The sequence below is a fragment of the Polypterus senegalus genome, chromosome 3, assembly GCF_016835505.1.
Source record: "Polypterus senegalus isolate Bchr_013 chromosome 3, ASM1683550v1, whole genome shotgun sequence".
Taxonomy (NCBI): domain Eukaryota; kingdom Metazoa; phylum Chordata; class Cladistia; order Polypteriformes; family Polypteridae; genus Polypterus; species Polypterus senegalus.
The window spans coordinates 63690217-63709844 of NC_053156.1; the positions used below are offsets into that span (position 1 = coordinate 63690217).

Genomic DNA, 19628 nt, shown 5'->3' on the forward strand with positions numbered 1-19628 from the left:
CCACCTTTCCATCCCATCCTCCCACCACTTTTAGTCATGGCAGGAGAACCCAGGAGGAATGCAACACACGCCGTTTTAAAATAGCCCCCTAGTCTGGGAGTCTACAGTGGGGAGTGATGCCAAATAAGGCGAAGGAAACAGCTTCAGCTTGAAATGGCATCACTGGACTACAATGGGAAGCTGCCTGGGAGCCAAGAGAAAAATTCATCATTACCATCTTCCATACTTAACTCCTCCACTGCTGGACTGCCAAGGTCTTTTACTAAAAATACTCAAAACATTACCCAGATACATAGAGATAAAGAGATTCTATCTGATTTGGGGAAAGTCAAGCTATATTACTACAGTAGTATTCTACATTTCAGCACCTGTTCTTCTAGAATATGACACCTTAAAGGCTACAAATCATTAACAATGCTAGCAAATTTACCAGGGTTACATGAGGCTTCATGACACACTCTTTCTGCACTTCTGACACTGTGGTTGATGAAGGACATTCTAACTGCTACGCATAACTGCAAGGACATCTGTGGCTATGCTCTCATATTTTGCTTAATATTTAACCGCCTGCCCCCAGATACCATCATGTATATTAGTGTCCTAAAATGCCCAGGCTTTTGGAGCTTTTTACTCATCACTCTGTCTTGCCAGATATGCCACTAATGTCTGTCTAGGGTTTGTGAAGACATTAAAATGGGGCCAGGGTGTTCTGCCAGATTTTTTGCAGATTTTCCACCCATCTTAGTCATCATGGCATCACTGGGACTGCCTTAAAGTTTTTTGAGTTCTACCTTTTGGGCAGATCCTATAATTTGTTCTGGCGCAGACAAATGTCAGGGGTGCTGGGCCCTCTCCTAATCTCCCCGTGTACCTTCTCACTTTGCCCTATCATACAATCCTATAGTTTCTCTTATGAGTGATACCGTATGCTGATGTTACGTAGCTGTACCTGTCGACCTGTCGTTCCCTCTAGTCAGTTCAGCAACCCATCTCTGTTCAGCTTGGTTCATTATTGCTAACACCTGCCTAGTCCGTACTCATTCTTGAGGTAGTGGTTGATGACCTGCTGTCCTTTATTCGCCATTACTATAGTCTCTTGGTATTACAGATTCACTCTATACAACATCTGCCAGATCAGACCATATGCAGCACAATGCAGCACAGCTCCTGATTCAGGCTTTGATCTTATCCTATTTGTACTACAGCAAAACTGTCTTCTGGCTGGTGTACTAGCATGTGTCACCATGATACTGCAGATGATTCAAAATGTAACAGAATGTCTGCTGTTCAACCAGCTGAGACAGGCACATGTCACTCCTCTTTTCATATCACTACATTGTTTCCTTTTAGTGGCACGTATTAAGTTCAAATTCTTTATGCTTAGCAACAGAATAGTCAATGGGTCAGCACTGATACATATACAGTATGGAGACACTTGGGAGGTACTATGCTCCTTTTTTACCACTTAGATCTGATAATGAATAGTGTTTGGTGATGTAACCTCTGCCCAGTATTAAATCTCAGTCCAGACTATTTTCACGTGCACCTCCTAGCTGATGAAATGAACTGCACATCTCCATTTTAAATTCTGATTTGTTCGTTTCAAGACTCTTGTCTGGTGAATCTCTGTCTAACTGATATTAGCTGTTGGGTTTTTGTAATCTTGAAATTGCAACTAGCTTGTATTTTGTTCTGAACTCTTCACTTGTGATGGTCAATTTTGTGCCCGACTTGTCCTATAACACATTCCCAAACAGTCACCTGACTGATATTTGCTCAAATACGCTAACCTCTTTTATAAGTCACTTTTGAAAAAAAACATCTGTTAAGCAAATAAATGTAAATGTAATAGAAACTATTTCCTGCCTATGAAATTACTCGGATGGCAGAAAAAAGTTTGACTTAAACCTACACAGTTTTAATATCAGACAATTTTTACATTGATTTTCTTTATAGTCCTTTATATCAAATTAGTTTTATGAGTTTTGTCTTTTCTGTTTTTAGGAATAAATTTTGCATGAGTCATTTTTTATGTTTTAGTTTTTTATAACACTTAATCTTTTATGCTTGATGCTATTAGAATGAATCATTTCTCATCTGTAATTATATTTCTTTCTACCTGGTGTAATATTTATTTTTGATGAAATGCATATTTATATTTTTAGAGCCCAGGTAGATTAAACCACTTGCTCTGCATCACAAAATGAATCATTGATCAGGGTTGAATTAAATTAATGTTTTAAAGTCCTGCACTTTAGCCTCAATGTCACAATATTGACCCTTTTTGGAATATTTTCGGGTTGAATTACTGTAATTTATAAATATCTTAGGACCTATTTCAGAAAAAGACTATATTTGCAGCAATCGTTCCACCAACTTTTACACTTCAAGTATTGAAAATTAATTTTTCTTACTTATTAAAGGTTAATGAATTATCACACGCATCAATGTACAGGGTGGGCCATTTATATGGATACACCTTAATAAAGTGGGAATGGTTGGTGATATTAACTTCCTGTTTGTGGCACATTAGTATATGTGAGGGGGAAAACTTTTCAAGATGGGTGGTGATCATGGTGGCCATTTTGAAGTCGGCCATTTTGGATCCAACTTTTGTTTTTTCAATAGGAAGAGGGTCATGTGACACATCAAACTTATTGGGAATTTCAGAAGAAAAACAATGGTGTGCTTGGTTTTAATGTAACTTTATTCTTTAATGAGTTATTTACAAGTTTCTGACCACTTATAAAATGTGTTCAATGTGCTGCCCATTGTGTTGGATTGTCAATGCAACCCTCTTCTCCCACTCTTCACACACTGATAGCAACACCGCAGGAGAAATGCTAGCACAGGCTTCCAGTATCCGTAGTTTCAGGTGCTGCACATCTCGTATCTTCACAGCATAGACAACTGCCTTCAGATGACCCCAAAGATAAAAGTCTAAGGGGGTCAGATCGGGAGACCTTGGGAGCCATTCAACTGGCCCACGACGACCAATCCACTTTCCAGGAAACTGTTCATCTAGGAATGCTCGGACCTGACACCCATAATGTGGTGGTGCGCCATCTTGCTGGAGAAACTCAGGGAACGTGCCAGCTTCAGTGCATAAAGAGGAAACACATCATCATGTAGCAATTTCGCATATCCAGTGGCCTTGAGGTTTCCATTGATGAAGAATAGCCCCACTATCTTTGTACCCCATATACCACACCATACCATCAATTTTTTTGTTCCAACAGTCTTGGAGGGATCTATCCAATGTGGGTTAGTGTCAGACCAATAGCGGTGGTTTTGTTTGTTAACTTCACCATTCACATAAAAGTTTGCCTCATCACTGAACAAAATCTTCTGCGTAAACTGAGGGTCCTGTTCCAATTTTTGTTTTGCCCATTCTGCAAATTCAGTGCGCCGATCTGGGTCATCCTCATTGAGATGCTGCAGTAGCTGGAGTTTGTAAGGGTGCCGTTTGTGAGTAGCTAGTATCCGCTGAAGGGATGTTCGACTAATGCCACTCTCCAGTGACATGCGGCGAGTGCTACGCTGTGGGCTCTTGCTGAATGAAGCTAGGACAGACACTGATGTTTCTTCATTAGTGACAGTTTTCAATTTCAATTTCAATTATCAGTTGCCCTACTTGTCATTTCTTCATGCTTAAATAATCTGAATTCCCTCTTACCAGTCTTAATAGTCAGAATTTTAGTGTCAGTCTTGAAACCTGGAAATATTGGGGGTACCCCCATTCAAATCTTTTAGATGTGAATTATCTTGTGGTCACTCTTGTGTTAAGGCTATGTCATATTACACAACTTTTTAAATAGTTTTCAGTTACAGACTTTGTTTACATAATCTTAGTAAATTGGAATCAGTCACTCTGTCCTCCTGCAACCATCAGTCATGTACTGTGACACATACGTTGAAACATTCCAACCAGTCAGTGAATCATCCTGACAAGATCAAACAAGTTTGATCATCACTAGCATTACCAGCAGTCATCAAATTTGACATCCACTCTGACTAGAAGTGTAATATGAGAATGTTGTAATCAAGTCAGTCAAGTCAAGCTGGGGAGTATGCACTGGTACAGTGCGTTGCTACACCCACTACATGACGTAACAACTCAGGATCCCGGTTGGCAACCCCCCAGGCAGACACACGGTCCAGTCACACCCTCCGGAAATGACCCTCTATCTGGCGCAGCCAGGTATTACGTGGGCGACCCCTTGGCCTGGTCAGCCACTCAGGTCCCCAACAATGAGGATCTTACAAGCTGCATCACCCTCAGGGAAATGCGCCACATGGCTGTAGTGCCGTAACTCACACTCCCTCAAAATGCAGGTGATGTGCCGCATTTGGTACTCCATGAGCAACCGCTCATTCTACACAAAGTCAAACCAACGGTACCCAAGGATTTTCCAGAGAGACACAGTACCAAAGGAGTCCAGTCTTCGTCTCAGGTCACTGGATAGCATCCATGTCTCGCAACCATATAACAAGACAGGAAGCACCAGGACTCTAAAGACTTGGACCTTTGTCCTTTTGCATAGATATCGGGAGCACCATACACCCCTTTCCAGTGACCTCATGACCCCCCATGCTCTCCCAATCCGTCTACTGACTTCACAGGAAGAGTCACCAGAGACATGAATTTTACTGCCAAGGTAAGTAAACCTTTCGATAAGGTCAACACTCTCTCCACAAACAGACAAACTGCTGATGGCTATGCCCAAGAAGTCATTAAAGGCCTGGATCTTGTTTTTTTATCTAGGACACTTGCAAGCCCAGACACTCAGACTCCTCGCTCAGTCTCTCAAGTGCCCCGATCAGAGCCTCCATTGACTCCGCGAAGATCACAGTTTTGTCAGCAAAGTCAAGATCCATAAATCTTTCTTCACCAATAAATGCCCCACAGCCGCTGGACCCCACAACCTTGCCCACCACCCAGTCCATGCAAGCATTGAACAGAGTAGAAGCAAGAACATATCCATGATGAACCTCAGAATCAACTGGGAAAAACAAAGATATTCTGCCTCCACTCTGCACAGCACTCACAGTACCAGTGCATAGGCCGGCCATGACATCCAGCAACCTCCAGAGGATAATGCTGTTTGAATAATCACAGGTCTTATTTGTCAATCTTACATACTTGAATTATTAGTAGTCCCACCACATGACTACTATAGTCTTGACCTATCTGGGTTCTTCTTTGCTTGTCTTGCCATCTTTGATTATGATATGTCTTTTTGTCCTTAGCCCTTCTGTAGGCTTAATTTGTCAGGCCCTTTCCTTCTTAATCTCATTAATTGCCTTTTATACTTGTGTTTTCACTGGTTTGCTGCGTAATTTTTGCATGTTGAAACTATCAGGGCCTCCACTTTTCAGTTTTTAAGACTTATATTTTCAGAGTTCAGTCTTGCTAATCTTGTAGTCTTAGATTATTAGAGCTATCTTTTATACCAATAAGACTTTATTTTGTATTGTGTTTTTCAAATTGTGTAACATTGTAAGTTTCTCCACATTACAAATATTCATTATAATGTAAAATTAAAAAATAAACACACAGAACTGGTAAACTTTAAAGACAGATATAATTACAGTGTATGATAAATGTATAAAATTATAGTTAGCTAACAGAGTTAGGAGTAGGCAGTCGACAGTAAGTGCTCAGTGAGGGGACTGTTTTGAAGGATGTGAATGAAAGAATGACAGCTAAAATAGCTAAATTAGTGTAAGCCTCCATAATTTGGGGTGCTCATAAGAAATGTAAGTATTTACTTCATGAGTTGAAGTACATAATAAACAAGAATAATTGCATCAGATATTTGAAAAATTAAAATGTGTTCTTCGGGTTAAATGTCTAAATATTCTCCTGTAATAGAAATTTGCCATTCTTCACCCTCCATAGACGGTTAGATCCCTAGTAAAGGATCAAAAATAACATCATATTTATAATCACTGATCTTATATTAGTGTATAATGATACTTCACACACTTATGTTTGAAATTTGTCATTTATAATCTTTTGGGAGTGGCTCTTAGAGGACCACAGGTAAAGAATCAAATCTCAAAAATATCTTCATATTCGTGATCAGCACCTTCAAAGTAGCATAAAATGACACTCCATGTGCCAGTGTTACAGTTTTTCTGAACTTTTGTGAAGAAGAGTAACTTTAACACCTTACATCCCATTGCTGGGTGAACCCCAGTGGTTGCTTCACATGACATGTGCAGCTTCAAGTCCTTCTGATTATTTTTACTGAAGACAACTATTGGTTTACTCTAATTATGTAATTTTTAGATAGATAGATGGATAGATACTTTATTCATCCCCAAGGGGAAATTCACATACTCCAGCAGCAGCATACTGATAAAACAATATAAATTAAACAGTGATAAAAATGCAGTGCAAGTTAAAAAATGCAAGGTGGAGAGTGCAAAGCAGGTATAACAGTCAATAACTTAGTATACTGTTAGCGTTTACCCCCCCAGATGGAATTGAAGAATCGCATAGTGTGATTTTTATGTAATTTTATGCAATTAATTACATAATTCTGTAATTTCCTGCACAATATAGGTCCAAAAATGGCCTAAACTTAATTTGTTTCATGTCTAGTAGGTCCAAAATCGGATGGTTGTGACTACAAAAAGCCCAACATTTTGCATGACTAGACATCAAGGTGCATCGAATGAATGTCATTTGTGAGGCTTTCTTGCACCAGTGAGTAAGGTGGTGCCAGACAAAAACTGAAGTGATTGCAAAGTAATTCTTGCGAACACAAACACAACAAATAACAAGTAAGGTGTTTTTAAATTTAATGTTGTGACAGGTTTTCATGAGCAGACTTTGGGAGAGAGAAGAGAGAAGACACTTTTTTAAACTTTTAACAAAATTGAAATTTTCACCATTTATAGTGTTGTGTACAATGGAATATAATTCAGGAAATCAACTCAAACTCTTACCAAAAGAGATGTGGTGTATATAGCAGTCTTATAGAAATATGTATATGAACCTGTCCCAAATAAATATGCAGTCACATTTAGTGTCTTTCTGACTGACTACTGAACAGTGACATTAGAGAAAATGAGTGCTTCCAGTTGACCATGATACTTTAAGTGATGTAAAAATGCAGGTTCCAGAAACACATGTACCAAATGAAAGTCTTTTTCTCTTCCATTGTCAGCATTCCTTCTTGTGAGTCTTGGAAATTCAAGTGATCAAAGGTTCTTATTTCAGTTTTGCAGGTTAGAATTATTACAACTAATATTAGATTTGCTAATCTTATATTTTCAGTTTTCTTGTATACTTGACATATTTTAAGCTCCCAAGTAAATGCCCTCCACCTAAAACAGTGTTTACTTTTTTGGGCATTTATTCTGTGTTTTAAAAAACCTTGTCCCTTATGTCAATTCGCAGAGAGAATGAATCCATCATATCGATGGATTGCAAAATCCTCGCTTGACACCTGCTGAAGACCACCTAAGTGTGTGATTATTGCAGCCATCACTAAGCATAAATTTATTTGCATTTTGAGGAGTAGGAGTGTGGCTCAAGTTGTAGTTGAGGTTAATAATTATTGTTGTTTAAAAAGAAATTAGAAGATACTTGGGGTGACTTATTTATAGACTAAATGAGTGAGATGAATTGCTTACAGTTTTTAATGGTTGGTACATCTTTTGTTGCTATTGTTTATTCATTTTAAACCTCATGTTCTATACTACTGTTCTTACTGTCAGTCAGCTCCTATATAAACTCTGATTATGGGTTGTGTTCTGAGTTGTTGCCTGGATATACAGTATACTAGTTCTTTCAAGAATCTGAATATTTCCTTCTGATTTACAAACTGATGCTTGGTATTGTTTTAAGTTATGTGTCTAAATAACCTTGTGTAGGTTTTTATATATGAAGATAAGATTTTTTAGATTGAAAAATCTCCATTATTAACCCCCCTTTTTATTTAACAGGATATTAGTTGGTGCCCCCCAAGCCTCTGGCCTGCAGACTCAAAAATCCAAGCGCACTGGAGCACTGTATCAGTGTCCTATCACAGCAGAGCAGCAGGACTGCGAACGAGTGGACATTGATGAAGATGGTAAGAGTAGTAGGTGGAATTTATATAGTAGTATCACAAGCAGTCAGATTGTTTTAGTATAGTGACACACCAAGGATTTGATGTAGACAAAGGACAATGTATCACATGACCTGTTGTATTGCCCTGCATGCTTTTATATCTATGATCAGCCCAGCTGTATCTGTCATCTGATAGCTGACCTAAAGAGAAATGGAGTCCCTTGTGAGACGCCCTGGATTGTGTTTGACTGTCAATGATGTTTAAATGTGAAAGTGTAGTGAAAGTGTAATGAAAGAGCCTCTTAGTGGTGACACACCCTAGAGCAATGTCACACATTTATCTCATCTGGCATTATTTCCTTCATTGCAGCCCACCTGCAGAAGCCCTTAAGAGCAGGAGAAAATTATGTACCCTGAGCTTCCCAGTGCCAATGAATGTACAGTCCCTACATATAGCACACAAATATGTAAACACACACCAAAAGGCTATTTAGTAATTCCAATAACCTAACAGCAGGTTCTTAAACCTTGAGGGGCCGTAAACGAATATTGTGAAGAGGATTACTCTTCTCAGAAGCTACAGGCAGCAACGTAGTCATCATCCCTCCAACCTTCTTCAGAAATTACAGAATGACAGGGTTGATATGAAGCCTAATGTTGGATAAAATTCAGAACAAGATGGCAGTTAATGTGATACGCACTTCTTCATGCTTCATATTAGGCCAATTAACCTAATGTGTGTTTCTGGGACATGGTTGGAAGGCCACATGGACACACAAAGATGAGCAAGCTCTGCACAGACAGTCAGCAGATTAGCATTTGAATCCTGGTGACTGTTGTACTGTGAAATATTTATCATCCATCTAACTATCCTTCCATTTCCAGAATTAACTTAATATATTGTGGTGAATAATATTATGGAAACACATAAAATATATTAATTTTAAACAGCTAATAAGACCACCATTGCCTCCAGAATAGCTCAATTCATTCTTGGAATGCCATACATTACAACATTGGTTTAATTTTGACAAGAGCAGGCCATTCAGCCCAATAAGCTCCAAGTCCTGTACTGTATGTAGAATTATATTGCACCGCCATTCAAAATGAAAAGCCTATTGTTCCTTAAGGGATGAAGAAAATACAAATTTACATCGCACTCTGCACTCCATTGTCTGTAAATAGTAATTAATGCTTATATGTAATGATTGGAGAGGCCATGGAAGGCTGTTGACTTAATCTTGGTGTTCATAAAACCATTCCCGAATTATTTAGCAATGTGTATGGGGGCATTGTCCTCCTGAAATAAGGAAACATCATGAGAAAGCAATGGTCCTGTAAAATGGCCTCATATCCCTTGGTCATTATACGTCAATGCAGAGCAGTCATTGTTATCCCACTTCACAAGGTTGTACTTCTTTTGGCATTGGGCATTCATAATTGGCATATGCTGTTTTTATTTATGAGTATGCTCCCCTTGACTTTTGTTTGGGCACCAGCTATATGGCATCTTTGGAACTCTCATGTTGCTTTGGAAACTCTCATATCAAAGTGCTCATTGCCAGATCTCTTTTATGGCTGACAGATATTGTTAATTTCCAATAAACCTAATATGACTCATCTTTGCGGCTGCATTTGTAACTGAGATTTAGTTACTTGAAAGGTATACTCCTTATTCATGTGGTGTTTCTGTTATTTTGTCCACCACTATAGTATCATATATTTACAAAAGAAAGCTAGCCTTTTCTGGGAAAATTTACACTAAGTCTTTGAAATGTGAAACTTTTAAGCAGCATTACAATATGTCTCAAAAATAACAAAAGCAAGATAAAAGTAAAATGAAGAGTTTCTTCCATGAGAATGTGCACAACAAAAGGACAGATAATTTTGATTATGTAACATCAGTTAATTTACTCTTCAGACTAACTTGTCACCTTCCAAATTGGGTTTTTTAATGTGCACCCAGGCTCAGAGGACACACACCCGAAGAACATCATAAAAATGAGCTGAAATGCATTACTGGATCAGTGTTCTGTTAAGGACTCCGGTAGCACCTGTAAAGATACAGTATTGTGATAATAGTTGAAGTAATGCCATTTCTGTGTTTTTAGTACAGGTCTCTCTTTGTGTTCCATGCAGTAAAGGACCGTAATGTATTAAGGAGGATGTTACCTTTGCTGGTTACTATAAAATGCCTGTCATAGACATTTATTTGTTTTTGTGCCTAATTAGATTTGTCTGTTTGCTACTATGCACAGCAGGTGTGTTTGTGTAAATTTGCACACTTGCCATTCTGTTAATTTTTTAAAATGCTGTTATGTAGTACTACTAAATGCTTTGTAAAGCAATAATGTCATTAAGTCTGTTGTTACAGGAGCCATATACAGTGCATCATTTTTTCCACATTTTGTTATGTTACAGCCTTATTCCAAAATAGATTAAATTCATTTTTTCCTCAGAATTCTACACACAACACCCCATAATGACAACATGAAAAAAGTTTACTTGAAATTTTTGCAAATTTATTAAAAATAAAAAATTGAGAAAGCACATGTACATAATTATTCACAGCCTTTGCCATGAAGCTCAAAACTGAGCTCAGGTGCATCCCGTTTCCCCTGATCATCCTTGAGATGTTTCTGCAGATTAATTGGAGTCCACCTGTGGTAAATTCAGTTGATTGGACATGATTTGGAAAGGCACACACCTGTCTATATAAGGTCCCACAGTTGACAGTTCATGTCAGAGCACAAACCAAGCATGAAGTCAAAGGAATTGTCTGTAGACCTCTGAGACAGGACTTTCTTCAGGCACAAATCTGGGGAAGGTTACAGAAAGATTTTTGCTTCTTTGAAAGTCCCAATGAACACAGTGGCCTCCATCATCCGTAAGTGGAAGAAGTTCTAAACCACCAGGACTCTTCCTAGAGCTGGCCGGCTATCTAAACTGAGCGATCGGGGGAGAAGGGCCTTAGTCAGGGAGGTGACCAAGAACCCGATGGTCACTCTGTCAGAGCTCCAGAGGTCCTCTGTGGATAGAGGAGAACCTTCCAGAAGGACAACCATCTCTGCAGCAATCCACCAATCAGGCCTGTATGGTAGAGTGGCCACTCCTTAGTAAAAGGCACATGGCATCCTGCCTGGAGTTTGCCAAAAGGCACCTGAAGGACTCTCATACCATGAGAAACAAAATTCTCTGGTCTGATGAGACAAAGATTGAACTGTTTGGTGTGAATGCCAGGCGTCACGTTTGGAGGAAACCAGGCACCGCTCATCATCAGGCCAATACCATCCCTACAGTGAAGCATGGTGGTGGCAGCATCATGTTGTGGGGATATTTTTCAGCGGCAGAAACTGGGAGACTAGTCAGGATAAAGGGAAAGATGACTGCAGCAATGTATAGAGACATCCTGGATGAAAACCTGCTCCAGAGCGCTCTTGACCTCCGACTGAGGCGACGGTTCATCTTTCAGCAGGACAACGACCCTAAGCACACAGCCAAGATATCAAATAAGTGGATTCAGGACAACTCTGTGAATGTCCTTGAGTGGCCCAGCCAGAGCCCAGACTTGAATCCGATTGAACATCTCTGGAGAGATCTTAAAATGGCTGTGCACCGATGCTTCCCATCCAACCTGATGGAGCTTGAGAGGTGCTGCAAAGAGGAATGGGCGAAACTGGCCAAGGATAGGTGTGCCAAGCTTGTGGCATCATATTCAAAAAGACTTGAGGCTGTAATTGCTGCCAAAGGTGCATCGACAAAGTATTGAGCAAAGGCTGTGAATACTTATGTACATGTGATTTCTCAGTTTTTTTATTTTTAATAAATTTGAAAAAACCTCAAGTAAATGTTTTTCACATTGTCATTATGGGGTTTTGTGTGTAGAATTCAGAGGAAAAAAATTAATTTAATCCATTTTGGAATAAGGCTGTAACATAAAAAAATGTGGAAAAAGTGATGCGCTGTGAATACTTTCCGGATGCACTGTAAAGTAATGAATAATTGATGTATTTATTGTTCAACATGACAAATTGGCTTTGTCCGCATTACTACATTTTCACATAAAAGTCTTAAACAAAAATAATATCTGTCCACACAAGCATTTTCACATCATCTATGAAAGTATCTCTTTTCATACTAAAATTACCACAAATGGAGTGTAGCAATCTGCCTACACTGGGTATGTGCACAGCACAGATGCTTTTCCCAGAACTGCCAATCCCTGAAAGGGTGGCAACACCAGTGGCAACAAGGTTTATTATAAATCTGTACCTATTGATAAATTGTTTGTATTTTGCACATGTGTGCAGCATTTAAACTAAAAAATGAAATTTAGATGCGTATAAATTAGCAACATAACAAGCTCCATGGAAAGCAACTCTTCTGTGTTCCCTACATTTGAATGTTTTTCTTTTATGAAGGGTTACCAAACGGGGAATGAGACATTGTAATGAGCAGGATCTAATCAAAGAAGGACCGCATAAAATATACAAACAAATTAGATTGCGAGTTTTCAAAAAACTGTACTTTTGCCAGTCCACACCACAATGTTAAAGGTGTGTTTTCAGAGGTATAAAGCACATTTTCAGAAGCCTACAGCCTTTTGGGGGTTAAAAAGCTAGGGTAGTATGAACGCAAGGTGGAAATGGACACTAATGACTAACTTTTTAAACAAAAGTGTAATAGTGTAGTGGGGGCATAGATTATTTTGTTAAATATTTGCATAAAATAATTTTACAGTAAGGCAGAAAGGTGCTGTAATGGTTAATGCTTCTGTCTCTCAGCTCCTGGCACCACAGCCCAGTTCACAATCTTGCTACAGATTCTAAGTGATTTGCACATGGTAAATGGTAAAATTGTTTTATGTCTTGTGTAAAACAGACACAGAGGAAAATAACAACCAGAAGATGAAAATGGTAAATGAGAGTCAAACCTAAATTTAATAACCAAAAGTATATCCTATTTTTCAACAAAGCCAAGAATCATAATTAAAAAACCAAAGTCAGATAAAAAGCAGGAATTCTTACTACCTCCATTCAGCCAATGGTGGCAACTACCCTAGTGGTAGTGTCTTAGTGGGACCAGTGATGTCCTTGCTTAACATCTGATGCTTGTTTTGATTCTTTCTCTTTAGAATTTCTTCTTTGCTAGTTTTTGGGATTTTGGCACTACTCTGTTTTATTGTATGGGTGCTGTGTAAAGTTTATTTATTGTTGGGGTAGCCAGTGCACAATGCACTGTGTGTGACAACATGAACGGAAGCATCGGGACATTTGATTTCCTGATTATCCAAGATTTCCAGATGAGCAAAGTCTTTTGCGGTTGTGTGTGGAACAATTAGATTCTGTGGTTGCTAAATCCATGGCTCTGATGTTCCTACTGCGAGTTTGGTTCTGTAATTTTGCAATTGAAAAACACAGGACAGACTCTCAGTTTCAGATTAGGATTCGCCCAGTGAAATTTAAAAATTTCAAATTTATGTGGCATCTTTACTCGGAATACAACAATGGTGATTTTTGAATTTCACTTAATTCTGCTGGGGTGACCTTATAGCTACATTTTCAGAATATGAATAGATGAACTAAAAATTTACTGTAAATATTGCAAAGAAAGCACTTTGATAAAATGATAGGGTCCGGTTTTATATGTAATGTAATGTTATGTATGTATGAATATATTTAATTTGTATCTCTCTCTTTCTCTGTTTTTTCCAGAGGCAATAGACAAAGAAAGCAAAGAAAACCAGTGGCTTGGAGTTACTGTGAAAAGCCAGGGCATTGGCGGCAAAGTTGTGGTAAGGAATCCTGTACATGAGGTGGATTCACTTAAAGGATACAAAGTTATATATAGTGTACATATATATATATATATATATATATATATATATATATATATATATATATATATATATATATATATATACTAATAAAAGGCAAAGCCCTCACTCACTCACTCACTCACTCACTCACTCACTGACTCACTCACTCACTCACTCACTGACTCATCACTAATTCTCCAACTTCCCGTGTGGGTGGAAGGCTGAAATTTGGCAGGTTGATTCCTTACAGCTTCCTTACAAAAGTTGGGCAGGTTTTATATCGAAATTCTACGCGTAATGGTCATAACTGGAAGCAGTTTTCTCCATTTACTGTAATGGAGATGAGCTTCAACGCCGTGGGGGAGTTTCGTGTGACATCATCACGCCTCCCACGTAATCACGCAGTACATAGAAAACCAGGAAGACCTCAAAAAGCGCTCAAGAAAACATGCATTATATAATTGAGAAGGCAGCGAAACAATAAGAAGCGAGTTCTGCTACTTCGGAAACAAAGCACGATGTAAACCTACACTTTAAATTAAGTTCATAGACAGGCTGCCGCTGGCGTTTGTAATTTAGTGCCTGCCCATAGAAGGCCGTCCGTCAGCGGCAATCCAATAGCAAACTGCCACGGGTAAATATTCACGGGTGAAGGACTGTGCTTATGGAGAGGAAGATGAGATGGTCAGGGTGGTGTTTGACACAAACTCAGCGAAACTGCGAGAGAAAGTTTTAAGTGCCAGGACTAAGGTAACATTAAATAAAGCTATGGACATAGCACGAGATGGCACCAGCACAGCTGGGAACCTTCGATGCAAGTACACCGAGTGGCTCACGGAACTGACGCAGTGCACAGATAAAAGCAACAGTTCCAAAGAGCTGAACAAAACCGAATTACACAATTGAAAAGGCAGCAAAAATATGAAGCGCCTGATAAGCATATTCATAAATGCAGCTACTGTGGAAACAAAGCACACGGTGGAAAAAGTCAATGTCCCGCTAAAGGAAGACAGTGTAAAAAAAACCCGTGCATGCAGTGTGTCAGGTCTCAGATAAAGAAGAAGACGAGCTGTTTATTGATGCAGTAAGAAACGAATCGATGAATGAAACCTGTCATCTTTACAACGATTGACAAACACGGAATGTAACTTGAACACAACACATCCTACAAATACGACCTGATTGAAAGAAATAATGATAATCAAATCCTTGATGACAGCAACATTCAATAACACTCACAAAACAATTACTGTATATTGACAATCATGTTACGTTATTTTTAAAATGTTCCCTTTTCTTTTTCATAACTTCTACTTCTCCACTGCGATACGCTGGTATATATTTAAATGTATATATATACCCCTATCTACAGTACATACTCTCGCATAGACAAGCCACATGCTGTGGCTCAATTGTTGAGTCTTCGCCTCTAATGCCGACATTAGAGGTTCGATTCCCGAGAGGGGATGCACTGAGTATGTACGCGCGCTACTGATTCATTTTACCTTCGATCTCCTTGGTTTGGGACGTATGAAAAAATATTCGGTTAACGCAGAATCATGTTACGTTATTTTTAAAATGTTTCCCTTTATTAGCACAAGCACAGCTGAGAAGCTTCGATGCATGTACTCCATAACGCGTTAAAAATAACGCATTTAATCACACTTTCAATTCCAAGCAAACGGGAACTTTTGTCAATGCATCATTTCCTGGTACATCCATTACACTGATGCACACATCACAGCTACAAAAATGTTAGAGTCGGAATAAAGCGCGTTCCTACGACTGATCATTTCGACTTCCCGAAGCCTTGATAAAAGCATGGTTTTGTGCACAATGAAAAGCAAGCAAAATTAGATGCATTACAGAAAGCAGACTTTGTGGCTCTTACTGGGGATCATTGGACTTCCGTGACCGTTAGTAATTCTAATTACAAAATGTTCAATGATCACACTGTTTTAGCCTAATGTACAAAATAATTTTGGCTAAGGTTACTCAGAGTTTAAAGATTAAGTTGGTCAAATTACCTTTTATGTTTCTGACTTATTTTTTAAGAAGAAAAACTGCACTTTATGTTGAAATTTTGGTTATTATTATTTAAAGACAATACTATTCTGAAAATCTACTTAAAGTACTTAAACTACCACTTTATTTTTAAGTCTGCCCAATTTTAACCAGGGATGATATTTTTGTTTCTGTTTTGAATTCAAATGCAGTTTAAAGGCTTTTTTTTCAGAAATTAAAACAGCTTCAGTTTACAATATTCATGTACATGTCTATTATTTGATTCTGTCGCCCACTAAAACACTTTTAAATTAAAAAAAAAAACCATTTGCGATTTGGGGCAAATTTACGTGTCGATTACATACGATTAATCAAGATTAATTCTTACACAGCCTCTAATTAATTGGATTAATTTTTTAATCGAGTCCCACCCTAATATATATATATATGTGGATATATATATGTAGATTTGTATATATAAATGTGTATATACAGTATATATGTAGATATGTATATGTGTATATACAGTATGTATATATATGTATGTGTGTATATGTATATATATATAACTGTGTATATATATGTGTATAGATGTATATATATATATATATATATTTATATATATATATGCCAGCAACACTCATGACAATGACAAAACAATTACATTGTCAATCATGTTACGTTATTATTAAAATGTTTCCTTTTCTTTTTACTTCTCGCTGCCAATCGCAGGTATTTTGCTATATATATATATATATATATATATATATATATATATATATATATATATAGATATATACAGATATATATATATATATATACAGATATATATAAATATATATATACAGATATATACAGATATAAATATATATATATATATATATAAATAGATAGATATGACAACAACACTCAATATCAATGACAAAACAATTACATTAACAATCATCTTACGTTATTTTTAAAATTTTTGCTTTTCATTTTCATAACTTCTTTAACACACTACTTCTCCGCTGCGAAGCGCGGGTATTTTGCTAGTATATATATATAGTGAAGATTTCTGGGCTGAACATCAGTTGAGGTACATGGTGTCATAGCTGACAGATATCCATAGATAGATAGATTCATTGGTAGATCGAGAGGTGGACAGATAGAATACTATTTGTCCAAATTTTACTTTTTACAGAAGCTCTTTAAATAGATAGAATTAATAAAAAGGAAAAAATAAAACAAAAGAAAAACTTCTGGCTTGGCAGTCCAAGTCACAGTGAGGCATTATGCAAGTATATTACTTTTAGTATAAAGTAGCCCCAATAGCGTTTCTTGACACACTTCTGCTAAATTATTTATTGGCTGAAAATCCTTAGTTTTAATGTGTCAGAGAAAGGATGTGCAGCATTGTTAAATATGGCACTCAGTTTTGTTTTAATCCTCTTCTTTACTACTACTTCCAGTGGGTCCAGAATGTGTCCCACTAATGAGCCTGTCCTTTTAATTATCTAATTTGCTGAGCCTCTTCGGTGGGTTACATCTTGAAGTGATATTACCAGCCCAACACACTACAATGTAGAAAACTGCACACACAATTGCAGAAGATATGAAAGGATGTCACTACATACATTAAAGGAATACAGTCTCCTTAGAAAACCCTTTCTTATATAGTTCTGTGTTCCAAGACTAGTCCAGCCTGGCATAGATGTGGACCTCCAAGTATTTGTAGGAATGCAGTACCTTTACATCCACTCTTTGAATAGGGACCAGACATAGAGGCTCTTTGGTACAGCAAATGCCAATAATCAGTTTCTTGGTTTTGTTGATTTTAAGATGCAGACAATTCTTTCTGCACCAAGAAACAAAGTTCTCCACTTGATTCCTATATGCTGTCTCACTCCACCTGATCAATACACCACATAAGTATAGAATCATCTGAGAACTTCTGCAAGTGGCTTGACCTGGTATTATATTTATAGACAGAGGTGTACTGAGTGAAGATAAAAGGAGACAAGACTGTTCCTTTTGGTGCTCCAATGTTGCTCACATCTGTATCAGAAGCACAGTCCTTGAGTTTCACAAACTACAGTCTGATTTTTAGGGTCAAAGTCAGAGACTATGGAGTCTCTGACTAGAGATAAGGATTCTTTAAGTGATTCTAATTCTCACAGTCAAGGTTATTAAATCATATTGGTCTCATATTCTCTTTGGCAGACATGTGCTCATTTATATGAGTTGAGGCAACGTGTGAAACGGCCCTCTGAAACGAGGGATCCAATTGGAAGATGCTATGTGTTGAGTGATGACCTTTCTGTAAGAGATGACCTTGATGGAGGCGAATGGAAGTTCTGTGAGGGACGGCCCCAAGGACATGAGCAGTTTGGATTTTGCCAGCAAGGAATTTCGGCTGGCTTCACTCCTGATCAAAGTTATATTCTGTTTGGCGCTCCTGGAACTTACAATTGGAAAGGTAATCGTAAACAATCATGGACTCTACCCAGAGATGCTGTCACGAGGTGTGTTTCTTCTGGCTGGCTGTCTATGGTAAATAACAGGCACACTAGAGTAATGATGGGCTCTGGGTCTTATGTCAAAGTACATAATAAGAGGGAAACTTCTCCCAACAGAGTGCTAATCCGTTTTTCAAAGGGTACCAAAAATGAGTTCTCATATGTACCCTAACTTTAGAAGAAAGCATTGAGGTAGTAGCCAAGGCCATGTAGGGTATCCTAGCTCTTTAAATCTTCAAGGGCCACTGGGGACTGTAAGAGACCCGTAGCCATTATGGATCTGACACTGACTGCAGGTCTATAGGAAACATGCAGTCAAGTGTGTGACACAACAACACAATGAGTGCTGTATTAAAAGTCATGCTGGCGGTAAGATGATATCAAGGAAAAGAGAATGTTTAGGTTCATTTTTGGGGCAGAGTGTAGTAGAAACAAATATCCTGAGAGACTAGACAAGGTTTTAAGCTGCAGTATACAAACAGGTCTTTTTTATATTCTTCCTGCACTTGTGGTTACCCAATTTGTTGTCTATTTTGTGTGTGCCTGTAAGATACTTGGCACCGCAGAAAGAAATGTGCCTGTGAACCTAAAAGCACTCTTTTGAAGGATTAGCAAATGAGAATCCTGTGTCAAACCACAGAGAAAGGCTAAATAGATTCTGCGATGCCTTGTCACTTAGCATTTTGGTCTTTTCACAGATTAAAGCTGTAAGTAGTCTTCCTTGAAACTGCAAGGTATTGCAGTGCCTTTTGGCTTTATTGAGGTGGCAGTTTCCTCTGAAAAGCGTGTATTTTGGAGAATTTGTGTATAAGTATTTTGTGAGATCACTTAGTTGGTGTGCCTGTGAGTGTCTGTGTGGTGTGCATTTTCTCTGGCTGTGTCTTTGTTTTATGTTTGCATTGTCATCATGTAATTACTATATTGTTATATTTCACACTAGCCAAAGTACCCAAGATTTCCTGTGAATAAATACATTTTTATCTTTTGGAAATAAAACATGGCTAATCGCAACCCACAACTTGTAAGACATGATGGACTAATATTCTCTAAGGAGGTTTCTCAGCACCTTCCTGAATCCATACCTGAAATAATTCAGGCTGTTCTGGGAGCAAAGGTTGGACCTCTCCGATACTAATAAAGTGGCCATTGAGTTTATGTAGATATTGTTATGTTGTGGTGTATAAAGGTACTATCAATATGGCATCCTTGTGTTATTGTTTAATAGTACTGTTGCACACAGTGG

General features: G+C 38.1%; 1 protein-coding gene across 3 annotated transcripts in view; it reads left to right on the forward strand.

The window, feature by feature from the left end:
* itga7 (integrin, alpha 7) overlaps positions 1-19628 on the forward strand; it is a 70066-nt gene that overhangs the window by 16968 nt on the left and 33470 nt on the right. For all 3 annotated transcript variants that reach the window (XM_039747356.1, XM_039747357.1, XM_039747358.1), the window contains exons 2-4: positions 7960-8087; positions 13780-13859; positions 18090-18345. In XM_039747356.1, the coding sequence (XP_039603290.1) occupies positions 7960-8087; positions 13780-13859; positions 18090-18345 (464 nt within the window). The remainder of the gene's footprint in view (positions 1-7959; positions 8088-13779; positions 13860-18089; positions 18346-19628) is intronic.